Source organism: Epinephelus moara, chromosome 19 (assembly GCF_006386435.1).
Source record: "Epinephelus moara isolate mb chromosome 19, YSFRI_EMoa_1.0, whole genome shotgun sequence".
NCBI lineage: Eukaryota > Metazoa > Chordata > Actinopteri > Perciformes > Serranidae > Epinephelus > Epinephelus moara.
In genome coordinates this window covers 22,709,227-22,736,736 of record NC_065524.1, presented here as the reverse complement: position 1 = coordinate 22,736,736, position 27,510 = coordinate 22,709,227, and the positions used below count along the sequence as shown (strand labels likewise).

Here is a 27,510-nt window from a genome sequence, read left to right as displayed (position 1 = left end):
TTCCACACTGAACCCTCTCTGGGGGTTTTATCCACAACCTTGCCATGTTCTAATGTTGTGTTCACACCGGGCGCAAATAAAACAGTTAACTAGTTGATTTACATGTAAAGTCAATACAAAGATGCAATTAGATGTGAATTCCCACTGGGCGGCGCCATAAACATTAGAATAACTGAGGGCGAGGATCCTTTGAGACCCATGCTTTCAACAATCATTAAAGAACTTTTAAAGAAATTTTAAAGGAGATCTTAGTCTTACAAAGAACCCCTGAAGAACCCTCTCTTTAAATAAATGGTTCTTCTAAAGCAAATGATTCTGGGTAGAATCTAACTGCTCAGGAGGAACCCTATTTCTAAGAGTGTTCAGAGTGTTGGATATTATTATTACTATTATTAAATTGTTGGATTATTTTTATTATTATTGATGCAGAGACATGCTAGCAGCATTTTAATGATGCTAATTGGAGCTGATTTTAACAACATTATAAAATGCTTTACATTTTAATCTATAACAAGATAATCAAATTTGTAGAAAACAAATGTCGCACACTTTGGCCTTTGGGCCTTCTTCAAAGATGCTTATTGATCTTGAAGAAGGCTCAAAGGCCAAAACACCATCATCTTTAAAGAAATGCATATGGAGCCAGAGTGTGCGACACTTGTTTTGTACAATCAAGTTTATTGCCAGTGATCAGCACCTCATTATTATTCCTGGTGTGTGTTACTTTTATATTTCAAACAAGATATTCATATAAAAAATATCACTGTCAGATGAATATAGTGGGATATAAAGTACAATATTTCCCTCTGACATGTAGTATACTAGCAGTAGTTTAAGGTAAATACTCAAGGAAAGTACATGTATTTATTTCATTTTAAGCAAATAGATTACTTTGCATCACTGGTTAGGCTCACCCCACTCTCTACTGTCGGATGTGTTGCCTAATTGGGTCAAACTTGAAAGTGTGATGTTGATAAAGATGTCTGACTGTAAACTGCAGACTATATTCAAAGACTTACACAATATTATGACTTCAAATCTATAACTGAGTTCATTGCAAAAAAAGCGAATACAATGGCTCCCTGTAGTGGTAGAGATAAATCATTACAGTGTGAGCACATAGTCTTCCAGTCCACCAGGTGTCGCTGTGTGGTGAGGTGCGCGTAAAATCACCGCAGTGCCTCCTTGACTGTTTCAGGTTGTGTCGTTTGTTTCTTGCCTGTCAACAACACGGTGTGTAAACAGTTACACGGAACAGAGCTGGGAAGACGAGCTCTTGCACGTATCTCCTCGATTAATTTAATAACTGTGAATGGGAAAGCTTGAACGTCAGTCCCGTCACTGACTCTGTAGTTTATAAGGGTAACGTCCGGAAGAAACGCCAGTGTGTGGTTGTTTCATTGTAGGGGGGACGGAGGCAGCTAACCACCGCTTGTCGGGCGACGATGGCAGCGGCGACCGTTGTGGAGGCTGATCCGGCGGGGAGCGAAGGCGGCGCCGCGTTCACCGGCGTCCAGAGCTGGAGCTGGGATGAGTCCCAGCTCCGCAAATACTCTTTCCCAACCAGGACTATCCCCAGACTTTCTCACACAGACCCCCGAGCGGAGATGCTTATAAACAACGAGGTAAACCAGCTGAGTTAGCTCGCTGAAACTTTGACCATCTTACCTTAACAGTTAAGAGATATCAGACATGTTCCCTCAAAGGTAGACCTGCACCATGAACCTGTTTAGATAGCAGTAGACTCCAGGAAGCCTTTAGGTCATAAACAGTAATTAGTGTGGCTTTACTGATGTATAGTGAGGTGTTGAAAATGAAAGTGAGCTGTGTATACGTGTGTTTAAGTGTATTTCTTGGCGTGGGGTTGAGTGAAAGATGTCATCACAAACTCACTCTAGGGACATTTACTCAGAGATAAAGCCTAATTTTAGAAAGCAAGTAGCTCAGTTTGTTATGATTTCATCACAATAATGTTGTGACAGAAACAAATTTAGCAGCTATGTTGATGAAGTCACTTTTTGAAACAAAAATTCCCACATTTGTTAGTCCCAGCTTCCCACGTGAAATGATTTAACCTTAGAAATCTGCATTGATGACAATAAATTACAAGCTACAGTAGGAAACATGAGCATTTTTTCCCCATTTGATAATTTGTACATTCAAACAAGCAACCTAGTGGGAAATGTTTTGTATGTACAAGCGATGGGCTTTTTGTATTTTTGCCAGTGACTGCATAACAACACTATAAAGTCCACTCAAGTTCACTGGTAATCCAACCAGTTATGTCACATCAGCCAGTTTGCATGGACATCTGGTTGAAAACACCTGCTGTCATCACAGTGGCTTGCTCTGAAATGCAACACACTAGTGGTTTATAATCCTTAGAAAGCAGTCAGCAGGAATTTTTCCACTGTATCTGATTTAATATCCCCTTTTTTGCTCTCAAGTGCTTCGTGAAACTGCTGTAGATTTATGTGTCAACATGACAAATCAATCAAATGTACAGGTGCTCCAGGCGAGGCAGTAATAATCTTCTATTTGGATGACTTAATGGCATTTATGAGTGGTATTTGTCTTGTAAAGGTATGAACAAAGGCTGGTAGACAAAAGCATCCTTGACTTCCGTGAAGCTTACCAGCAGGTGAATGATAGGAATAAATGCATGATCATATTTCCTTACTTGTGGAAACATACCTCATCCTCATCCTCATCGCTCATTATTCTAACTCAGTGTCGGTGTCAGCTGGAGCCTCTCCCAGGAGGGTTGTACCTGTTCGTTGTTCAACACAATAGGTAGCCTTTACAGTAATTCCCTGATGGGAATCTTGAAATTTGTTACTCAAACGCACATTTGTGAGGAGTTGGTTTGGTTATCTTGAGGTAATTTGGTTGCAACGAGAAGCTTAGACACAACATGATAGTTGCCGAAAGAAGCAAATGTAGGAAGACCCTCCATGGCGCTGTTTGACTAATATAAAACAGTGTATCAATGAATAGCTTTAAAGGTATGTTGTCACATTTCTGGTTAGGTGATGATCAGATGATGCCGTTGTTGTAAACACCATGTAATTACTATAATCATAATCATGGTTTGTGTTGCGATGAGGGAACATATTCACTTAATTAATATTTATTGATGTTAAGTGGTTCTGAAGAAAACAGACAGGGGTTGATTTAGGCATGTCCCATCCAGATACACATGTGAAAAGATGTGTCAGAGTCAAATATTCTGCATCAGCAGAACTGAACCTTTCTTTTCTATTGAATAATATGTGTACACAGGAATAGAAATGCGTCATCATCACTACTTCTTAAAATCGACCAAATTCCCTTTCTCCATTTAGCTGTGAGTCACAATTAAACTTTGTTACTGTACATTCATGAGTTCAGTGTGGCTCAAGGGAAGTCATAAACATTTTCACACTTTTAAACATGCAGATTATTTGTTTAACATGTTGGAGTATTAATATTACATGTGATTTCTAAGCCAAATTTAAAAGTTGTGATTCCTAGTCCGGAAAACAGTGAGGAAAACATGTTTGTTGACACTAAAATATCTTTAAATTCTTAAGTGCTTCAAGCTGGTTTCCAAGAATTCATGAGGCTGATGTGAAAAATTGGTGTGTGCACACATTGGCGTAGATTTGGGAGGGGATGCAGGGAACATGTTCATTTGTTTCCCACAATAAAAACAAAATTAAATTGACAAAATCAAAGACATTTCCACCGTGAATTGATGCAGAACAGGCCCAAATTGGTGCAGCGAAATTAAGTGTTTGATGCTTAAAATATCCTGGTGGAGGACTCTCATACCACTCAATTCATGTGTCCCCTCCCAGTGTTAAACAAACGTATGCCCTTGGGTGTGTGGCACTGGGATATACAGACGAAAATGGGTGCAATAGGCAACAAAGTCATGCAGAGGTAACAGAATAACAATGGTGAGCTTTAGTGCACAAGGAACATAGAAGTGAAAGATTAAAACCTATGCAGTAGTGCACCCTTTTATCCATTACAGTGGGCATGGTTTGCACCATTGCATATTTATGCAATATAATATCTTTGTTTGGCACGAGGCAATATCTTACTAGTTATTTTCAAACATGAACTCTGCTACAGGTATGAATGAATACATCACAATAACAAAAGTTATCATGACCATCTCAGTGACCTCTTCGTGTTTTCCCCTCAGATTCAAGTCCTAGAACACTCACAGCGGCCAATCACGTGCGCGCGCGTGCGTGCGAGAGTGTTTTAAGAAAGAACAGCAGTGATATGTCCAAATATGGCACGTCCATACTGTCGCTGTGTGAGATAACAATGAAAAAAAAAACCACATCCCTGTTATAAGAGCGTGCAGAATCCTGGGGACGCACGTGCATGCTCCTGCGCGCCTGCACGACGCATTAAAGCGAAATTAAAAAGTTAAGATCCGCATTAATTATTTAAAACGACGCACAAAGCTGATTCTATAAGCGACACAGCATTATTTGAACTCCAAGGGGCCGCACACTCCCCGCGCTTGCGTGCAAAAATGAAACCCAGAGCCGGTGCAGAGAGAGACAGCCAACGGGAGCGCGCCCACCGGTCTACGTTCAGTTTGTCACGTAGCCCTCGGAGCTCCAGTGTGTGCAACGCTATAGACCGTGCTATCAATGTACTGCGGGGGCGTGGGCTGGGATTTATGTTCCTTTTTGCATAAAAAAAAGCAAGTTCAAGCAGCAGCAGTAGTTACAGGATTTGTGTCAGAACAAACAAGCAAGCAAACACAAATAAAATCACTGTGACACCAGAATTAAAGGACATTTTATTAATTTTATGAACCACATCAACAGAAGTAAAACTATTCATTGCACCTTTATGCAACTAGAATAGACTTTATTGTCACTGCACAAGAAGTACAATGAAATTTGCAGTGCCATGCCTGAAATATAAAAAAATAATCAATTAATAAATATGAAAAATATCATTAAAAGCAGTATTGCACAAGTTGACCCCTTATTGCATGTTTGAGTTAAGCTGAATGATTCTCAATATAGTTCACTACACAATGGTGGGGCAGTGTTTGATTCTGTTCTGTTCAGTGATGGCTCTTGGATAAAAGCTGTCCTTCAGTCTGGAGATGCCAGCTTTGAGCACTCTGCAGCACATCCCAGAGGGCAACAGAGAGAACAGGTGATGACAACATCCAGCATCTTGCATCTTGCATTTAAAAAAACAAACAATTAAATCCCACATTATATTAATAGATAATAGATCACTTTCTATCAATTCACTGCTGACATTTAATGTGTGAAGCAGGTGTGTAAAACTGTAAAATTCAATTTAGGGAACTTGAATTAAAACTAAGGTATATTTAGAAACCAGCTCCCCTTAGATGCTGCAAAATATACATGCATTCAATGATTGCTTTCACATATTTCATACTGCATTACAAGCTGTTCACAAGCTGCCAAAACAACACTGCAAATACTTTACAAATACTCAAGGCACTGGACAAAAACCATCATGTTATCACCACTAACATTATTCAAAGGTATAATATACTGACCTTTGACAGCTTTGTGTGCCCTGCTGATGCTAGTCAAGTGTACAAAGTGATTAATTATCTGGCTGCTCCTTTATTAGAAGAGTTCATACAACTGTGCTCAGACAATGGGAGGACATCTAGGATGACCAACGGAGGCGACTGAGTTTGGTCGATCAGTCCTGTCTGTTAGAGCTACTCAGTACCAAGTAAGATAAGACAGCAACAGCAACAGCTTTGTTGGTTTTAAATCAAAGATGAAATCGTGGCTAAAATCAACCCAGTCATGTACCCAAACACTTGATCTAACACTATGAAATCTTGTTATATCTTAATGGTGTAGTTTTATTGTTGTTGCTGTTGTTATTGTTGCGATGATTTACTGTTGTGTTGTCTTGCTTTTGTTACTGCTGAAGCTGTTGTGTCATGTCAAAGCCAATGTCAAATGACAGTTTAAGTCTAATTTGTACTAGGGATGTTCCTGGCGACTAATTTCCCTGTCAACTAAATGAAAATTTTAATTAAGACTTGTCGACTAGTTTGAAAAAGGGAAAACACTCAGAAAACAGTCAAAATTTAGCACAATGTATTGTTAAGGATTTGAAACATTGTCCCAAAAAATATTGTGTGCATTAAGAGCCCTTTGAAGTCTTTAATTACAATCTTCAACGACCATGTCGGATTTTAAATGCAGCTGAAGTACGAGACACTTTGCGTTGTGCTGTATGAATGTAAACATGACGGCAGCTCAGTCAAAAGTTAACCACTTAAATAGCATCTAAAATAAATAAATTGCCTCTGAAATGTGGGGCACATTGAACCTTGACAAAAATAATAGCAATTCACTTTAAAGTTAACAACACAACATCTAAATTATAATTAAATTTCAGCTGAAATGAGAGGCATTTTGCACTGTGCTGTATGAATGTAAACCCTGCACATTATCTGACAACTCTTTTAAAGTTAACAAATAATATAACATCTCAAAAAAGCTAAATCATTGCTGAATTCATTTCCTAGATCAAATTATTGCCAAACCGTACTGGTTTTGCGAGAGGACATCTCTCCAATTTCCACCGTGCTGTTTTAAAACTCCAGTCTACTTGAACATTACCATGAGGAGGGGGACTGCTGTCTGATGGCTCTGTAGCCCCCACTAGTGGGGGCGGCTGCATGACAGTTAAGAAGCCTTGTACATGAATAAAACACTAAATGGTTTAACAGACTAATCTTTCTGCGCGGACCTTTAATCGTTTAGACGTCTGATTGCGCGAATGTTGTAATAAAACTGAATTGATGTGTTCTTTGTCTGTTTTCAGGAGCCGGTGGTGTTAACAGACACAAACCTCGTGTATCCAGCTCTCAAATGGGACATTGCGTACCTGCAGGAGAACATTGGAAATGGGGACTTCTCTGTTTACACCGCACAAAACCACAAATTCCTCTACTACGACGAGAAAAAAATGGCAAATTTTGAGAACTTTGTCCCCAAGTCGCAACGGACGGAAATGAAATTCACTGAATTTGTGGAAAAAATGCATTTAACAGAGCAAATGGGAGGAGAGGAGAGGTAAGATACACTTATGAGGATGTTATAGTCAGAACAGGAATATGATGTAAGCTGTGTTTACGTTAACCTTGCATGGGCTGATGCTGGATCTAAACAAAAGCCTCTCTTTGAAGCTCAAACAGGCAAGTGTCAGGAACAAGATGGGACTGTGCTGCAGGTGTGCTTGACAGTGGAGGGTGTTTTCCTCTCATGAAGTGTAATTCAGCACAGGAAAGTGGAGCAAATGACTAAGCATTTACACAGGAGAAACAGGCTAGGAGCCCATTACTGTGACCTGACTTGGCCTGGCTTCAACCAGTCAGATCACTTACTAAAGTGAAGTTGCTGTTTGACTCACTGACACTTACATGGGCTCTTAACTACTTGAATTTTACTGTCCATGTTGTTCTTTGTGGTTTAAAAGAGCTGCAGTCTGCCAAAATAGAAATACCTTGTAAACAAGCTTGTATCCTGCAGACACAGTTCTAGCACTTTTGAAAATTAGCTGCATTGCGACTTGTTTAGGTCTCAGAGAGCAGAACAAGGTGGCTCATACATTTTGCATGTGTCTTTCCACATGTATTTTAAGGGTATATCTGCAGCAGACCCTGAATGACACAGTAGGGAAGAAGATTGTCGTCGACTTCCTTGGTTTCAACTGGAACTGGATCAACAAGCAGCAAGCCAAGAGAAACTGGGGACAGCTGACATCCAACCTGCTGCTCATAGGCATGGAGGGTAAGGGCTCTTGAAATAGTTATCTGCTGCGAAAGGAATGCAGCGGCACAGTTTCAGCTGTTTAATGTTGTCCTCTGTTTGTCACACATCATGTTTTCTGCACATTTTCTCTTCGCCACAGGCAATGTGACACCAGCACATTACGACGAGCAGCAGAACTTCTTTGCACAGATCAAAGGCCTCAAGAGATGCATCCTCTTCCCTCCAGACCAGTTTGAATGTCTCTATCCATACCCTGTGCATCACCCCTGTGACAGACAGAGCCAGGTAAGCCACAGATATTTAGATATCCACCCGGGCTTAATAATGTAACCTTTAAACTTAGCATATTTGTGATGTTGTTATGTTATCTTTCTCTATAGTGGTAGAAATAATTTATAGTAAACTCTCAGGAGGGGAAAAGCCCCCCTCAAAAGACAATTATGTCTACACATTAAAGGGTAACTTTGTGTTTTTCAACCTGGACCCCATTTTCTCACTTGTTGTTTTGTGTAAACAACAACTTTTGAAACAATTCCAGTATTGAGCGAGAGGGCTGCAGCTGGTGGTGTGTTTGCACCATCAATTTGTGTCCACTAAAAGTTTCTGTTTTTGCCACTGACAGGCTCAGGTTGTTATTATACATGTCTGACAACATAATGGACTGGGTTCCTGCAGAAATAGAGCTTTTTATTAAACAGTAAGATCCTTTTTATTCAACCAGAAACAGCCAGAAGTTGCTATCACCAAACCCACAAGATTCCATTTAAATACATAGTGATTTTAGTTTGTATAGAGGCAGCATATGTTCACATCTAAATGGGTGATTTAAGGGTTTATTTTAACCAAGCCAGAGTTGGTAAATGTTGGAACAGTGTTTAGATGAACCAAGACAGCTTTTGGGAATTTATTTTTAGGGATGCACCAATATGAATCTTTACAACTGTAACCAATAATCGATAATTACCTGCTTCTCATGGCTGATATCTGATATTTTTGTATTTTATAAAAAAGTGTAAACCCTGTAGTTTATGTGCACTTGAGGGTAAGACAGGCTAAGATGTGGTGAGAAAATATGGCTGATTTAATATCCCATAGCTCTGACCAAACCAAACCTAGCTGACATCACTATTGCTAACACAACAAAACCACAGAACAGGTCTGACAGTGACAGCTGACTCATATGAATGGGTTGAATGTACATCGGCAGGTCCGCATTACATCTGGTGTATGAAATGTTAATATTGTCACACACTGCATTTTTATAAATACACCTAGGTGCTGTCTCACCGTCCCACGATAGACGAGCCGACAACTACCAAGTAGAATAGCGATGCGCTACTGATTCACCTCACACATTAACACTCTACTCAGACAAACAAGCAGCTGTGTCTCACACACATACGCAGCCAGAGAGGTAACAATACAAATAATCGCTAACTGTAGCATCACATGGCTAGCGGTTATTAGTAAGTTTAAAGGGATAGTTCGACATTTTGGCAAATTCGCCTATTGCCATAATCCCTATAGTCATATGAGTAGGTACATTACCTTTAATTATCAGTGCCTGCTGCTCTGAGATTGGTGGGACAGAGCTGCCTGCTGCTCAGCGCACAAAATGGAGGTGAACGGTACGGCCCCCTCTCTCCCTCAAAACTTATCAAATACACCATCAAATGACTCCAAAACGCTCTTGTGGACAACTTGTAGCTTACACATTCACCACGCTATGAAATGATAATGTAATATTACGAGACAGAGTTGTTTTGAAGCCAAATGCACAGCTGGAACTACATTCCAGACGTACAGTACTTGCTGGGCGGTGATTTCAAACAGCGAATGTAGTTTCGGCTGTGCATTTGGCTTCAAAACAACTCTGTCTTGTAATATTACATTATTATTTCATAGCGTGGTAGAACAACAGGCACTGATAATTAAAGGTAATATGCCTACCCATATGACTATAGGGATTACTGCAATAGGTGAATTTGCCAAAATGTCGAACTATCCCTTTAACAACAGAGTGGAGCCTTTTAAAAGCTCGGTGTTGGATGTAAGCCGCTGCTGCTGTTTAGCTTGTGCTAACACTGTAGAGAAGGTCCTTCAGCACTGTGTCTAACCTGTTTAACAGCTGCAGGATGTTTGTTGATGCACCTCAATTTATTTTGTTTCTGTTGCCTTTGAATGAAGTGAGTTTCATGATGATAAAATCACTGTTTATTTAAATGCTGTCTGGTGGCTTTGGTGATAGCCATCTCTGAGCTGTTTCTGGTTGAAGAAAAAAGGATCTTACTCTTTAATGAAAAGGTCTGTCTCTGTAGAAATCTATTCTGTGATGTTGCCAGACATTTATAATAATAATCTGAGCATGTCAGTGGCAAAAACAAGCACTTGATGTAAACATAGGACAAACATGCCCTGAGTCACATAGCAGCCTGTTTCGCCACTGCAAGCCACAGCCTTGTTGCTCAATGCTGGACCAGTTTCTAAAATTGTTCAAAAATTGTTCCCATTAGTCAGACACAAACCCATGGCAAAACAGGTCTGGGTTAAAAACTACAAAAGCTACACTGTGTATTATATTGTGTAAGGATTTCCGAAAAATAAGGACATATATTTTGTCAAAACTGGAACATTATTCTAAAAAGACTTATTTCAAAACAAATGTCATAAAAGTAGGAAGGAGTAAAATGGATGCATGAGGGACAGTGTGTTCATCATGTTTTGTAATGAATCCATGTTTGTCATTCACAGGTTGATTTTGATAACCCTGATTATGAGAAGTTTCCCAATTTTAAAAATGTTGTCGGCTATGAGGCTGTGGTGGGCCCAGGAGATGTGCTCTACATCCCGATGTATTGGTAAGAAGTACTTCTGCTTGGCCTGTCTAGAGACATGATGTATTACTTCTGTAGAAAATGATTTGTTTTCCCAGAATTTGTAGACATTTGTGCTGTTAAAAGTAACTACAGTTCAATGCAGCTTTGAAAAAAAACTAAATGTTTAATGAATTTAGTTACTTATATTTTCCTGCTTTCCTCAGGTGGCATCACATTGAATCACTGTTGAACGGGGGAGTGACAATCACTGTAAACTTCTGGTACAAAGTGCGTATATTTGAGTCTTTACAGCCATTACTTTAACATTTATGTCGTCTTTGCAACCTTCATGATCACTCATCTATTTGACTCATTTGCTCAGGGTGCCCCCACGCCCAAGAGGATAGAGTACCCCCTGCGAGCTCATCAGAAGGTGGCCATCATGAGAAATATCGAGAAGATGCTGGGAGAAGCACTTGGAGACCCACATGAGGTAAAAGCACTTGCTTTTGTATCCTCTTTACAATACAAACTCCTATCATCAGTCACACGTCGCTTTCTAGAACATCAAATCAGATCCACATTTAGGTCACCTGTTACATGAAACCCCCGGGGCATGCTGACCCTTCCAGCAACCCAATTACTGCGAATATTTATGGCTTACCTGATTTAGTCCAAAGGAAAGATATATATGCAGAGTCTGGGACAGTGATTAAAATAATGTAATATGTCTGACTCTATTAAGTAGCATATTCTAACCAGGAGTCCTTTTGTTTCTCTGCAGGTTGGACCTTTATTGAAATCGATGATCAAGGGGCGATATGACCAGGATCAGAGTTAGAGCCGTGCTCCTAAAACTGTTAACTGGACTGCTTTGGAAACTGTTTGCCGTGTTTAAGTGAGACTGCTGCGTGCGTAATGCAGATTCTCACTTTGGAGCTAAGTACGTATCACTGCATGGCAATAAGCGGCCATCTTGAAACCATTCTGCTTATGTCGTCTCCGAGTGCCATGGTCATTGCAAATACATCAATCACAGAAGAAACATGTGACTAACTCATGGGAACTTGTCCCACTTGAAGAAGTTTTTTTTTTTTCTTTTGTTTTTGAAAAGAAGGCCTAATTTGACTTGAAGGGCCAGTGTGGGGGATTTAATAGCATCTAGCTGTGACATTGCAGACTGCAACCAACTGAATACCCTTCCCTTTCTAAGAGAGCCTACAGCGGCCTTCAGGTAACATAAAAGTGCAAAAGATCTTTTTTCCCATTGTCCAATTGGATGATTTGAGAGGCGGCGGGTCTTCTGCTGTAGTCTGCTGTAAGTTTACAGTTGGTAAGCAATGAAGGAGAAACTGGTGGTAGCGATACCTAGAGCTATACGGCCCGATGATAGACAGCAGGTTGTCAAACTGCCCCCGAGTCATCCTATAATATGCCTGGAAACGGCCATCATCGAGGAGAAGCTCCTGGACCAACTGGTGGTACTCCCCATGATTCACCCTCTTTTTCAGGTTCTCATGTACCCACACAGATCTCAGTTACCCTGTGCCCAACAAACTATTTAATTATTATTTTTTTCACCAGTGGCATTCAATTTAAAAAAAAGGCAGTGCGCCTTTGCAACCTGCAAAACGCTTTCTGTGTGATAAGGGCACAATAACACCAGCGGAAGAGGAACTGCTCCCTATGTAGACATGAAGGGATCATTCTAAGCTAACGAAAACACAACGATTCGTAGTTTCAGGTGATTATACACCATGAAAACATATTGGATTCCATTTCTGCCAATTGATCCCTCTAAATCCTACACACTGGATCCTTTAAGTTGAGATATATTTATGTAAATCAGTATTCTCTATACATCTTCATAATTCAAGTTAAACGTTTTTGATTGCACTTGCTCCCCCAGTCAGTAGAAGTTGTCTGGGATCGGTACCTTTAGAGATAAAACCTCAACGTTTTGACCACTAATGGATGAGTCAAGGGTTATTATATATACAGTATATATCAGCTAAATACAGGACTTTTCTTATATAGATGTGACAGCAGTTGTGGGATGAAGTGTGGAGCGATCATATTGTATTCTCCATCTTTATCACAAAGACAGCTTTAAAAGTGAGTTGGTTCATACCTCTGAAGATGACAGGTCTTTTAAGTGTTTTTGAAATATTTATCCACATTATCTGCATTATCTCCACTCCTGCCTAGCGTGGTTTTCAGGGAGTGATAAGAAGAAGAATTTTTCTGTTGCAAAGAAGACAGCTATAGGCACGGTAATGAAACACAGAAGTACAGTGATTAAAAACTGTGGTGAAATATGATCAAAAATGTGTGTGGGTGTGAGAAAGAGAGGCTCATATATTCAGCTGAAGTCATATGTAACTGCTTGCGGTTAAACTGTTTTAGCTGAGCGATGCCGTTTTGTGTTTATACTCTTGCTTGTTTGATTTGTTTGACTTTATTGAATGTGCTATTCTGCGTACCGGTAATAGGTGAGGGGGCTCTTGAAATAAATAACTGCAGTTTTAGTCGCAAATACAGTTAACTTAAAGAAATGAAAGGAAATACATATATTAACAGACTGATTTAGCAGAACCATCTGCTAGGATGTAGCTTATGTATCAGCCTTTGCAGTGCAACACAATGCACCATCTAGTGGTGACGTTGTATAGTTACCTGCTCCATGCACTATACTGCTGCAATACACATATCAATATGCAGGTTTGCAGCAGATCTTGGATGTAACTACGCTGCAGTGTGTACAAACGTCCAGTTGGAAACCTGTACTTGCTCTTATGATTACTGTTGGTTAATAATCCTCAGAAAGGACTCATTTTACTTACATGCAGCCATATTTTGAAGACCTTGAACAACTTGAAAGGTGGCCCTCTCTGGGTGACTTTAAAGTGCTTCCCAGGAGTATTGTAAAAATGTAAATTAAACACAAGGGGGGGGGACAATTTCATATGTATGTGCCAAAACAATATGCAAACCAGTCAAGGGGAATCTCCACATTCAGAACGCTTTGTTTGCCTGTGACATTGGATCAATCTGTAAATGGTGAACTACAAATTAGGAATATCCAAGCACTTAATTTACCAGGACTATACAGGCTTTCAGGGGGTTCGACATTATTATGGTTTAACCTTTGAATTGTTGATAACTTGCCTATCTATTTCTTACAAGTTGCACAATGATGGAACAAAGATGCTTCCTCTGTAAAAAAATAATGAACCTGATGTAAGACTCATGTTTCATCTCTTGCTAGGTTAACCCTGTTTACTGTATGTGCCTTGCTTTACGATGGCGTGGCACTTAACGTTGCAAGGACATGATTTTTTAATTTTATGATTACAATGTTTGTTTTCACTCGCATTAAACAGCTTTAAAGGTGGGACTGACAAGGGTTCATAGAGATAGAGACATGTTTTTATTGATGGATGCCTGTCTTTTTTTTGTTTTGAACATACCATATGTGCTCTGCTGGTTACTCTGATTAAAGTTTGTTTGCAAAGTTCTACACTACTGAGTACTGAATGATGTAATGATTAGGTTTCCTGATATTTCACTGGCATATAAGGTAGTCTTAGTGGGTTTAAACCAGGGGTGTCAGACTCATTTAAGTTCATGGGCCTTATTCAGTCGTATTTGTCGCATTTTCTTTTAATGTAAAGAAGCACAAGTACATTTAAAAACATTTATCTATTTAATAATAGATGACAAAACAGCCTGAGATATCTGCAATTTCAACAATATCACTACTTTATTCCCTACATTTCCAGTCTTTTGCAGTAATGCTGGCATCAACACACCTAACTCAAGTGGAAGCTATTGAGGAAGCAGTTTAAGTTATCCCCTGCCTCACAAACCATTTACATATCTAAACTTTTGGCCATATCTTAGCTGCAGGGTTCCACCAAAAGTATTTTAAAATAGATGTCTGATACAGATTCTTTTGTACTGAAGCTGCTGGTTGACAATATTTTGCGCAGTGTTTAATATCTTTGAATATGACCACAATAAGTGTACAGTATATTGTTTTTTCAAAGAACTGAATTCTGGTCAGGATGGAAAAGCATCTGAAAAAGCTTTAAACTAATTTAACTTGCCCCTGAAAGCTGCACCTTTTAGCGTTCACAACTGCTTCAATATTAGGTATGCAAAGTCATTTAATGGGCCGGTTCTGTCCCTCTGGCCGTATGTGTGACAACCCTAGTTTTAACTTAGGTCCCATAGAATAATGAATTGATAGGTAATAAGCCCCTTCTTGCTGTATGAACTGTGTTGCCATGGCGAGTGCTGACACATCAGTGGGCTGAAGAGAGATGACGCATTGAATAAAATCATGTGGCTAATAAACTGCTTTTGTAGTAGGAAAAAGTCATTTAAAGATAAAGTTATGTGGCAGTACTCCTAAACAGGGGTAGAGGCATTTTCTTTTTCACTAGTCCTGTATTGTTATCCTCACCATTGCAGTTGCCATCTTCCTCAGTTCAGCTACCTGTTCAAGCAGTGCAGACTGACCTCTGGTGGTGTGTGCTGTGCACTACATTGCTTCAACACAGCATCTCCGAATCAGTCTCATAGAAAGAGGAGCAGGGCGGCATGGTGGTGCAGTGGTTAGCATTGTTGCCTCACAGCAAGAGGGTTCCTGGTTCGAACTCAGGGTAAGGGAGCCCCCCTGCGTGGAGCCAGCTGGCCCTCCCCATGCCAGCATACCCTGTCCGGGGCACTCCGGCTTCCTCCCACAGCCCAAAGACATGCAGGTTAATTGGTGACTCTAAATTGTCCGTAGGTGTGAATGTGAGTGTGAATGGTTGTCTGTCTCTATGTGTCAGCTCTGTGATAGTCTGGTGACCTGTCCAGGGTGTACCCTGCCTCTCGCCCAATGTCAGCTGGGATAGGCCCCCCCCCCCGTAACTCCCAACAGGATAAGCGGCTATGGAAAGGAGCATTTGTATTTCTGACCAAAAAAAAACCTTCAGGATTTCTCAATTCCTAGGTATACGATCTTACCTTGATACTGCCCAAGCCTGGTGATGATATTTTCTTTAAAATATTTGGTGCTTATGTAACATGAGTGAATGATCCAAAGAATACAATGTGAATGATCTACAAAAATTAGTATTTATTTACTACAAATTGTGCGTCAGCGGTTCCTCAAAGCACAGGGTTAAAACTCTGAAAAAACTGTGACTAAACAGCTTTAGATAGAAATAAAGGACAACTTTGCCACTGATAATCAGTAACAACACATTGTTTCAACACTTGATTGTGTCACACCTACACTAAGGAAAACTAGATTATACCACCGATCAAAAACAATTGCTTATAGTTGCTTGAAATGAATGCAGAACACAAATAAAAAACAGTATATATTTGTAAAAATTAAAAAAAACAAAACACCTGGAAAACCCATTTATCCTAATATACAACAAGAGTCAAATAAGAATCCAATCATAATCAAAGTTTCCACAACCAACAATCACAAGCGAAGCAAAGTTCACAACACAAATGGGATGGAAGGAGCCGTGATAGAGGACCACTTCTGTTACGTCCCTGAAAGCACACGACGGCCCTCTTCACCAGAAATCAGTAAGACAGTACGACTTTGCAAATTTAAACATCTATATCAAAAATAAAGACAATGCTGTTGGAAGGAACTTTAAAATCAAGTCCTCCCGCAGCATGTTTTGCTTAACATTTAGGGGGCAACCACAGTCCTCCACTTCATTATGCCAAAAACAGTAGTGCTGTAACAGTACGTGCAGCCTTTGAGAATTTGTTGTGCTAAAAAATTAGTGTTTTCCATTCAAGTTGGATCATAAAATTACATTTAAGGTGCCTCCTTGCTTTATCAGAGCTGTATCACTGACAAATATTTAACATTTCCTCCTCAGTTTATCACTGACAAGTCTCTCAGGTCGTTGTGTCAGGCTAACAACTCTCTGTACTGGATGGCAAAACCTTGCATAATATCACATTCACTTCCTTTAGTCGCTCTAAGGGGTGTGATGACAGGAGATGATAAACAATCAGGACTGTGGCCTTTCTCTTGTTGACCTCGTTGCTAGCAGCATATTTTCTTGTTGTGAGGACACATAACCTCTTTCATTATCCAAAGTTATCTGGATAGTTTTGCTCATGTCTGGGACAGATTGCTGTTCAGCAAAGTTGTGCAGATAACTCTGTTATCCTGCTTCATGTGGTAGACATTCAGTACTGTACACAATATAGCAGTGGTCCACAGAGTCAAGATTTCTCCTTAGTCATTAGTTCAAGGTCCCCACAGTTTAATATATCCAGCTTCCTACGTGCGTTTAGTCAGGTCGTCGAGCTAGATTGATGTCTGTTAAATAGCTGTCTGTTACTTACTCACTCTAAAGCAGGAAATGGCACTTCAAAGTAAAAACTCTGCCAGAATTTCACTGTACTTCAAGATAAAGTGTGTTTCACAAGCTTGACATGTTTGAGAGTCACTTGTGGTCAGCTCAGATTGGACCCATTAGTTGGGAACCACTGCATTGTAGTCTGGTCTTTGTTAAAACACAGTGGGTGTATCATAGGTACTAGAAACTAGACACCTGCAGCACAGTGTAGTTATCCAACCAAGGAAGACCACATATCAAATCCACAGGTGAGGACTGCTGTGGCTACCTGCTGTACAAATGTTTACTTGAAAAATCTATAAGAATGTTGACACCTGGTGTTAACATGCATTTCAGTGATCCAAACATGAGCGGACAGCCGAGACACATCGCTGTACACATCTGTGTCTATTACATACCTCCAGCTTAGGTCTCTTAGCCAAGTGGTAGCAATAGCGGTTGTGTTGGTACAGCTGGACGGTGGACGGTTACACAACACTCTGTCCAACTCCAAGTTATAGAGAATTAGCACACTCTTACGAAAACTACCACCACATTGTGCACTAAGGACGCTGTACTTGTTGAGGACGCACTAGTGTTTACAGTACAAAAGATATTTGGTCAAATGTAACCCAGACCAGCTTAGCAAGTCGTTGAGCGCTGTATTTAACGCTGTCCACATGTACTCGGATCACCCAAGACGCATTTTAATACCATGTGGAAACAGACGTGATATGTGTCATGAGTTTCATTTGAAAAGCATTTTGTAGCACAACAAATTGTCCAAATCACAAGGCTTGGCCAAAACATTTCCACAGCACTGTTTTCCTGTATGATGTAAAAATAGAACTTTAAATGAAATTGGCATCAATGATTTGATATGTACATAAAAAAGCAGTTGAGACTCGTAACGTCCAGAAGAAAACTCCACAGCACCACGAACTTATTTACAGAAACGACAAGAGATTCATCCCTACAACGTCACGTCATAATTATGAATCTATATTGTCTTTTGTAAGTTGAAGAAAATACACATTAAAAACTAAAAAAAATGAAGAGGTAAAAAAAGACAATAATGTCAGTGCAACATCAGACCTGCTGAAATGGCAAAAAGTAGATAGGTTAGGCTGTTACACAAACGATAACACAAGTTACAACATCCTCACCAAAGTATCACACAAAATTTCAAAAGCTCCTGAAGCAACTGAAACACTGTAATTTAACATTATAACCAAGGCATATAATGGTAACACAACATTTTAAAGTAAGCCACTGACACACTCACAAATATGTTCCTTTACTTGGGAATAAAATCAAACAAAGTCAGGCCAAATGAACTCAATTAAAAAAAAGTGTAAACAATATTGTCAGTAGCTGCTCTTACAGTATTGTGCTCGTCATCAATGGAATCGGTACTTTCGTGCAGGTTTGAGGTTGACGTATGTCTTCTTCATGTCCTCTGCCTCGTCTTTCTTCACAAGCTGATATCGCTCGCCTTTTGTGGTCACCACCTGGTTTCCGTGGTACCGAACTAGCTTCTTCGGAGCCTGTAAAAAAAATAATCAGAATGCACAATTTTTATTGAACAAAACAGTTTCGATAAAGCCACATTTTGGATATGGAGAACAACCAGACTTACATCTTTGGGGGCGACAGGCCGGTGTGTTTTCTTATCATCCTCCCTGTCCACCAGCATGTACCTGTGGTGAGGACACATAGTTATAAACACTAAAACAAAGAGGTGAGGCCACTTTTGCTCTGTACAGGATAATAGCAATCTTACTCACTTCTCAAGGATGCTCTCTTTAAGTTTTTGGTCTGCCACTGTGGAAAAGCTCTTCCCATGGTTTACCTGAGGCAATAAGATAACATCAACTCAGACTGCTTACATACACAATGCAGGCAGCGGCTGACAAGAAATGCAGTAGCAGTGCAGCACAGACTCACATTGAGAGGAGTGGGGCTGAGTTGGACATCGCCCTCTATGATAAGGCGCACCGCTTCCTCCATGTCTCCTTTGGCAATAGACAGGGCGCTGCGAGCCTCCGACAGGCTACACTTGGGAAACATCTCCAGCAGGTGTTGCTCCTGGGACTCCCACTCAGACACTGGTAGCTGGGCATTTACACATTTATATTAGCTCAAAGTTTGATGGATGTAAACTAGTAGAACATGCACTGAAAATATACTAAATTACAGTGATTCAAACACTTTGAGAAAAGGAAAATACTGTGCTGATGTGTGCTGAGATGATAACCTTGGCAGTGGCGCCCTCTGTCTGTGTTTTAAGGCACTGCGATTCTCTTCCTGGTGGAGGTTCAGCGGGCAGGGTGGTGAGTTTCAATGAAATCTCTTCTGTACTTGCTTTGGGCTCGGTTTCTTCATACGCTAAAAAGGAAACAAATTAACATCAGCACACTGTAGTGCAAATGCCAGGCTGCTGATCCCAATCTACAAAGAGTGGCACTGCCCAATGAAGTTTACTCTGGTGACTCCTTTGGTTACAATCTGAACATGAGGGAACCACTTGGATGGGTAAGACTGCCACACCACTGCATTTCATAGAAATAAAAATAAAAGCAGTACCTGAGTTCCGAGCAGTGGCTAGTTTTGAAGCCAAATTGAACATCATTTCACAGACTTTCACACTGCAAATGAAAAAAAAAGAAACAAGTAATGTAGTTGTCTGGTTGTTTATCACAGAAACAGAACATTAAAAATAAAGAAAAAAGTCTGACCGCCTGTTAGGGGTGTGCCATATCATCTCATTCACAATAATACCGGTATAATTTTTAATATGATATGCAAAATTCACATCCTGATACTCATGATATTTCGACTTGTTGGCATATTGACGTCATACTGTTACAGAGGCAAAATTATTAGTGACTCAATGGTGGTTCCAAAAAGAGGAGCAGCTTCAATAGTGTGGAATAAACTGTGGTGTCAGGCGAGGGAACTCATTCAGTGGCTCCTCTGGCAGCAGCACAGTGTCTCTCTGTCTCCTCTCTCGCCATGCGCACGGAGTCGAGGTCGTAAAGTTTTGTTTTGTCATAAACCTTTGGTCATATACACCTACGTGATGCTTGTGGCTCGACAAAAACTACATATATGTGAATGCGCGATAGTTCTGGTATCATAACAGCCTGTCACAGGTTACAGCGTGATGATTAGAGGAGAAATGGCAGAACATAAAGGTCCAGGTGGAAAAAAAAAAACACCTCAATCATTAAGGATTTTGCTTAAAGACATGGAAATTGCCTGTTGATTTATATATAAAGATCCCAGGACAGTTTTGTATTTGGGAGCTGTTTAAATGTGTAATTTGTGGTAGATTTAATATCGTTGAGCTATTAATATTGTATACAGAATCTGAATCTCACAGTGAGCTACTGTTGTTGTTTACAAACTGAATAAATGGGAGATAATTTTTATGTAGTTTTTACAGAATATTTAATGGCAAACTGTAAAACTATATCACTTATTATTTTGCAATTCTATGTTCTTAAATTGATCATCTTTTTTAACATATTTGTCATTTTGTCAAGAATATTGTTATTGCAAAAATACCCTGAAATATCACTATAGTATTTTAAGGCCATATCACCCACCCCAAATGCCTGCTTACCTGTCAATTTCTGCAAAGCCAGGTATGTAAGCTTCTAGCATCTCTGCAAAGACCTCCACATCAAAGTTCTCCTCAACACTCTGCTGGGAGCCGAGGTCCTCCAGCACTCCAGTGATGTACGACAAAATAACATCATCCAGTGTGCTGCATTGAATAAAACAAAAGAAAATGTTACTGTAAAACAACTATACTTCTTTTAAAAGAATGCAAAAAAGGTGTGAAAATGTTTACCTGAGATCTGCATCAGGAATATAAGCCTGGATAAATTCGTGCAGCGCACTGTGGATGATTTTGTGGAGGTCCATTGCGTTCTCCTACTGTGCAGGGCAGAAAATACAGAGAGTACCGATGGTCAGGGCAGTTTCAGTGAGCAGCGAACCTTAAATAACCAAGCAGTTGTCTCCCATGTACCAAATACGGCACACCAGCAGCTCAGACCTAGATGGAGATGTTACAAAAGCATATCTTACGAAAGCTAGGTTGTGAAACCTTGCTGCCGCAGCATCTTATGCAGTAGCGGCTTCAGGTGGCCGGTATTGACTTTTACGACCGGCCTATAGGTACATGAACTTCTCAGTATACTTCACAAATCATTTTAACAGTTAAGTTAGCCAGGATGCAACGGTTACTAACATTTAACTCGATAAGGAAGCCACTTAAAGTCGTGACTAGAGACAGTAAGTTGATGATGTCAAAGTAACCTGATGTGTAGATGAAAAAATGTCATCAAACAATGCCTTTGTATCATTCTTATATAATAACCTTGCTCGGTTGTTTGCTTGGCTAGCTCGGTTTGTTAGCATTGCAGCTACTCGGACATCACTTATCAGCTAACATGTTAACTACTAACGCCACGGCTAAGCTATCATTAGCTATATCATTGCACCTCGCACAGCCTATTGTCTTACACCCTGTCATATTTCCTTCACTTAACAATTGTCCAGTTATAGCAACAATAACCTTCATATTCGTATCCTTCAAGATAACAACGGTATGTTGATAGCGAACCAGCGCTAGCTATGTTAGCTAACAATAACTGCTAGCTAACGTTTAACGCTCCATGCTAAGCTAACCTCGGTTACTCATATCAGAGCTACTTTAAATGGAGTAAAACTTACTGTGACTGAAATTATGGGGACATGAAGCTGTGAGTTTTCCCCAGATGTATTAGGGGGATGCTGGTCAGTGCAGTGGTTACAGGCTGTCTTTCCGCGATGCTAGCCCGCACGATTCAAAACATTGGCACGTCATTTCCTTTGATTGTAAACAGCCTGGTTATACATGCATGGGTCAGATGCATCTTTTGTGTGAGAAACTTCAATGGAGTGACTGTTTAACATGGATTTGACGTGCTGTGTAGAGCTAAGAAAAGATAACATGTATTCTGTTTAAGGAAAAAAGACAGAAGTCACATTTTTTTTAGATATAAATTCCTGTTATATTGACTTTTTAATGGTCACAAAAACCCAATATGCTCCACTCAATACTAAGATCAGACACTGAAGCATTACATAACTCTGAGCTCTGCTGAGTAATTGATGATTGGACTAATCTATAGACAGAATGCATGTTCTTTGCAGATCAATCAGTCAATTTACAGAAAAAGACCTGCAGGATAATTAACTGTCCTGCACAATACCTGCATAATTCCTACAGGACTGAAATAGTCCTGAGGGATGTTTTTGTAGTTGTCAAAGTGATCATTTTTAATTTTTCTTTTGTTACAATATGAATATCTTAGATTTTGGACAAAACTAAATCTATGGGAACTGCGATGGAAGGTTTTCATCATTTTCTTCTAGAAAAAACTCCTGCACACTATCTAATTTGCGAAATAATTAATTAATAATATAACTTTTTTTTGCAAGTTAAAGTTGTGTTCTGCTCATCCCTCTCCTATGCACCTGTTTGGACATAGATGTGGGAAGTATTACCTTGTTCTTTCATAATTTTCTGACATTTTATAGTTCAAACAATTAATTGATTAATCTAGAAAATAGTTGGCTGATTAGTTGACAATGGAAATAATTATGGGTTGCTGCCCAACATTACATGGAAAACAAACAACAACAACAAAAAACAGCCAAACAATACAGAACAAAACAAATAAAACCCTGTAAAGTTTCAAGACTAAGAGCATAGGCTTCAAAACTGCTTTTCTCATCCCCATATTTTCCTTTTTTTTGTTTTATCCTTAATGAACTCATGGAAATTATTTTAAATGCAGCTATTACATGATTAAAACCTGCCCAGATCATAGTAGTTAGCTGATTGTCATTAATATTTCACATGTCACAACATCATAATTATTCTACAGAGCATATCTGAGGCATTCATTAAGGGGAACATACACCAACATATAATATTTGAGTGAGTCTACAACAATGTGTGTGATATTTTCAGGCAACAAAAATCTTGAGGATGTCAGTAAGAAACAAAGTAAGGGACTCAAAGTACAAAAAAAATAGGTGACCACAAACGAGAAGCGTCGTCTGCATTAATATGTGTTTCCATAATAAATTTTACGGCTGCTCAATTTTTTATTTTATTTTTTTAAATGTATTTAAATAAAAGGACAATGCACATTGATCAACATTTCTGTAAATGTGCCAGTGTTAGCCAGCTGGCTAATTTTCAACTGCAGTCCTTTGGCAAGATGTTTTGAAACCAATAAAAGGCAAAAAAAAATCACAAGAGAATTCACAGGACAAAAACAGCATGCAGCAATGAAAGCTGCAGCGGAAAAACTCACTAATAAAATGTAATGTAATGTTCAAATCTTTTTCATGTATTCTAGCTGTCTTCAAGGCCTATTAAACCTAAGCTTTACAATTAAATATACATCTAACAGCTCAGTTCAGACTCTGACCCTCCATTCCTGCAGTGTCTGAACACTGGTCTAGCCTACATTAGGCCAGTAAATAGTCTACTCTCACTTGGACATTATCTTATATCTTTTGCCAGATCCATACATAGTTGATGATCAAGGTGTTATCTGAGGCAACATCAATGATGTCATCAGATCCTGCTCTCAGTTACCTCCGCCTGTGTTGGTATTATAGCAGATATGTACCTGTAAATCATTAATGCCCATTCAATTGTTTCCCTGCTCCCTTGGCAGTATCTCTTGTCGGCTGTAGTATTTCATGGGGGAAATATGGTACACGCCGCTGATAAAACAAGCAAGAACAATTCTCAAGTTGGCTGAACTCTGTTTCAACTCTGAGCTCATGGCTAGACAGGTGGGGCTGAGGTATCGGAGGAGAGTGTGTAAAATCTACAGCAAAGGAGAGCATCTCGGTTTCCTCCATGTGTGTCAACAGCTGACACTGAGAGCAGCCTGCAAGACATATAACACACATGCACGCACACACTACAGCATCAATATACTGTAATGTTTTCACACTTAAAATTGTACAGACTCAAGCTTCAGGCAACATTTGCTGACACTTACATACAAAGCCAATTCTTAAATGCAATGACACATTTAGTCACAGACAATAATGAATGATTTAAAAGCTACATAAATCCTGCATTTAATCATGTTTTCATCCTCTCCAATGTAGAATTCAGTGGTAAATATTAACTCTTGCTGACAGACCTACTAAAGCGGAAACTGGCTTTTAAAGTGAAAGATATCCCAACACAAGGTGGCAGCATTGAGTTATCATTGACAGCAGGAACTCATCCACATATCTGAGAGATGGTTTGCTCTTGACACCTTCCTGCAGAAACAGAACAACAAAAGAGATTTACGGCTAATGTAAGGTCCACAATAGTTTATAGCATCCTTGGATGGCAAACACATTGCCATTTTTAAAACAGCCCTATTCATTCTGTATCACAGTAACCTTAAAACACAGAGGTTGTGAGTGGAGTTCAGCAGGGGCAACATACTTGTGCTTAAATTTGGTGAGATGCCATCAGAAATAAGTGTAGCTGATGTTTTTGTGGAGGGAGAAGTTATCTTTTGTTCAGGCCTATCAGGGAACAACAACTCAGACTGCTACAGTTAAATAAATTTGGGCAGTTTTGATGATTTGCCTTTGCTTTTGTGTGACTTAGTGAGAAAGGGAGCATGCATTTACTGCTGCATCTTCAACCACTGTACTTATCCAGTTTAAATTAATGCATAATAACACACTGCATAAGAGGAAATTTCAGTTTTTATTTAACTAAGGTGAATGTAGAACAAATAGCCTATCTCTCAGGTGAAATTAGCCTCACTTAAAAGACAAAACCACTTAGTTGCAAAGGTTGAAATATTCTTTTGGTTTGATTTTCTTGCTCACACCTCCACAAACAGTATCACAAGAAACAAACATCCTGAGAAACACACGGATGTTCAGTTGTATAATCACTGTAGAACATATAAACACACACAATAAGTCAAATCAATGTATACAAATGTCATACACCTGCGATAATAACAAGGAACATATTGCACCTTTAGCCTCGAGCAACGCTATTAATAAGAATTGCCATTGAGTGAATAGAATGGTCGAGTTAAAACGGTGTGACAGAGCCATATCCCTGTGTGTTCTGTGCATGTTTGTGACTGTGAAATAGATAATTATATATATTATATGTATCTAAAGTTTGAAAGGCAGTGTTTGTCCAAAAGGGAAGCCAATTTTGAGTTTGTTCTGCGTTTAGGTGACAGAACAAGACTGTTCTGCAAATATCCAAGAGGTATTTTATTCAAACAAGACAGAAATTGTTTAAAAACGTATAAACTCATATACATTACACATTATTATAAGGTTAGGACAAACCTTAATGTGTGCTAATGGTATGTTTATACATTTCTGTCCCTATAAGCCAGGGTACAATCAAGCATGTCATGCAACAATGTCGAGGCAGGGCACATAATGTGGATATTGTACTGGTGGCACAGATTTCCATTTTCACACAGACAATGGGGACTGGGGGTTGGCTGGGAGGGGATGTCTGAGCAAAAAAAAAAAAATTACAATTCTCATCAGAGTCACCAAAACACTGAATGATTTACTGCCAAATTAATTACCCTTTACCCAACTTTAGACAATAATGCTCGGAGCTGTCTGTTGGAACAGTATTATTCTATTAACGTTCGATTTGCGGTTCAGCCAGAGTGACTTCATATTTAGATTTTATTGTATTTTCTTAGTGAATGTGTAGCATTGCATCCACAATAGAAAGGCTGAGAATTATCTGATATTTTCAGTTGAATCACCTGTGCAGCAGAGATGGGATCAGCACATTATTTGGAGGGAGAATTTGTTAAAATTTTTTAAACACTTAACATATCTGTTCCAAAGCACTACAAAAGGTGCATTTACAGAGTGAATTCAAGCACAGTACAGTTTAATTAATTGAAACTTTTGCAATATAAGGCCTCCTTTTCGATCATAACCCATCTTTAATCAAATCTAAGACTCACTAATCATTTCACCTCTCTCTGCTTGGTTTTGAAGGTCGTGTAATTCAAAGCGTTATTGTGTGGATTTTTACACACGTACAGTGTTAACAACACTTGTGAAATCAAAGTTGGCATATGTTTTTAATTAAATTTTACCCCCTTTTTTTAATTTATAAGGAGCGGCAGGTTAGTAACTTGAACGGACTTGGAGCACGGGAGTGAGATTAGCTGGCTGGTTGTCCGAGGGCGCGGCTGACCTGGTCCAGATCCGGGCCACCTGTGTGGGCTAGCCTGCCCTCCCGTCTGCCTCCTGTACTGTCTCCAGGAAGTGGTCACCAGGCTGCTCATTGCCACTTTTTCCCCTCCACTTCAGCTTCCAAGAGTGCAGGGTAAGACAGGGCATGTAGACCATGAAGCCTGCACAAAATTGTCTCAAATTAAATTGAACAAAAATATATATTTAATGCAGAAAAAAGAGAATCTTTAAATGTAATATGCAGTGGATACTCCCATGCAAGATGTCCGATATAATCATTTTAGTTTTGCAGTAAAGAAAAGTTTTGTTAGGCATAATCAGGCAATGGGTGCAATAAGTAGGGCGATTCAAAACACAAGTAGCCCAGGTTCATCTCAGTAAATGGGTTGGTCTCCCTTGTCTTGGTCTGTGTGTCTCTGTTCAGCAGTCGATAGGTTAACCTGCCTGTGGCATCCATCTTGTGTGGCCCCCCTCGCATTACCATTGATCTGAAGGAAATAAAGAGCACACGTGTTATTATATACAGCCCAGAAAAACACCCTCTCACAGTGATGGAGTGAACAGGCCAAATGTATGAAATATTGCCCCTCCGACATATTCTGTCTTCCTGTCAATAGCGCAGCCTTTGCCCACAACCTGGATCAATAGGGACTTATCTTTTCATGATAACACATAACGATGTTGTCTGTTGTCTTTTTCTGATATTGAAGTTCTAATTCTATTCCTCCGCCTTTTTAAATCACCCACACTGATATGTATATTTGGCCGTGCCTTTGTAACAATTTATTTTCATTGTTTTTTTCCTGTTTCCTAAAGATATAATATTGGCGTGGGCCTGCTAGTCTGAGACATGGCAGTTACAAATTTACATGTTGGTTTTCTGGACGTTTCTCTGAAGCTTTTGGGGGTCTCTCATGTGTGAGACTGCTCAGCGGAGAGAAGACACCCCTCTGTAAAAACATCTGTTGTGGAAATGGCTGTCAGACTCCCTTTTGTGGGCTCCGTCTCTTCTTTGCACAGAGATTGTCATTTGTTTTGATCATTTATGTGGGTGAATGCATAATGATAAAAAATCTGGAGAATGTACCCATGCAGTTGAGCAGTCTACAGTTGGGCTTTTATTTTTTAATTTTTATTTTTTGTACGGGAAAGGAACATTTCTCTCTGATTTAGTGGCTTCGCGGTCTGCACACTGAGGCATGTCATGTAACTATGTTCTTTAATGTAAAAGTAAACTATAATGCA

At 39.5% G+C, this 27,510-nt stretch overlaps 2 protein-coding genes across 3 annotated transcripts; one reads left to right on the top strand and one right to left on the bottom strand.

The window, feature by feature from the left end:
* The first annotated feature begins 1,229 nt into the window (after positions 1-1,229).
* Positions 1,230-14,134, top strand: hif1an (hypoxia inducible factor 1 subunit alpha inhibitor). The gene is made up of 8 exons (XM_050071433.1): positions 1,230-1,625; positions 6,847-7,097; positions 7,666-7,814; positions 7,936-8,081; positions 10,548-10,654; positions 10,837-10,900; positions 10,995-11,105; positions 11,397-14,134. Exons 1-8 carry the CDS (start codon positions 1,446-1,448, stop codon positions 11,451-11,453), a joined length of 1,065 nt encoding a protein of 354 aa, XP_049927390.1. The 5' UTR covers positions 1,230-1,445; the 3' UTR covers positions 11,454-14,134.
* Positions 14,135-15,720: 1,586 nt separating this feature from the next.
* Positions 15,721-21,857, bottom strand: cuedc2 (CUE domain containing 2). Of its 2 annotated transcripts, none has more exons than XM_050071583.1 (9): positions 21,727-21,857; positions 20,840-20,925; positions 20,609-20,752; positions 19,567-19,628; positions 19,238-19,368; positions 18,928-19,095; positions 18,768-18,832; positions 18,620-18,680; positions 15,721-18,527 (listed from the first exon to the last, which is right to left on the bottom strand). In XM_050071583.1, exons 2-9 carry the CDS (start codon positions 20,911-20,913, stop codon positions 18,381-18,383), a joined length of 852 nt encoding a protein of 283 aa, XP_049927540.1. In that variant the 5' UTR covers positions 20,914-20,925; positions 21,727-21,857; the 3' UTR covers positions 15,721-18,380. The 2 variants fall into 2 exon arrangements, with proteins under 2 accessions (XP_049927540.1, XP_049927541.1); XM_050071584.1 differs by having other exon boundaries at positions 20,840-20,922; positions 21,727-21,836.
* Positions 21,858-27,510: the final 5,653 nt, after the last annotated feature.

Coding starts and splice junctions, on each gene's coding strand:
- hif1an (XM_050071433.1), top strand. CDS start 1,446: ATGGCAGCGGCGACCGTTGTGGAGGCTGATCCGGCGGGGAGCGAAGGC. Junction 7,098..7,665: donor CAAATGGGAGGAGAGGAGAG/GTAAGATACACT, acceptor ATGTATTTTAAG/GGTATATCTGCAGCAGACCC. Junction 10,655..10,836: donor CTCTACATCCCGATGTATTG/GTAAGAAGTACT, acceptor TGCTTTCCTCAG/GTGGCATCACATTGAATCAC.
- cuedc2 (XM_050071583.1), bottom strand. CDS start 20,913: ATGGACCTCCACAAAATCATCCACAGTGCGCTGCACGAATTTATCCAG. Junction 20,753..20,839: donor ATTCCTGATGCAGATCTCAG/GTAAACATTTTC, acceptor TATTCAATGCAG/CACACTGGATGATGTTATTT. Junction 18,681..18,767: donor AAAGAGAGCATCCTTGAGAA/GTGAGTAAGATT, acceptor TCCTCACCACAG/GTACATGCTGGTGGACAGGG.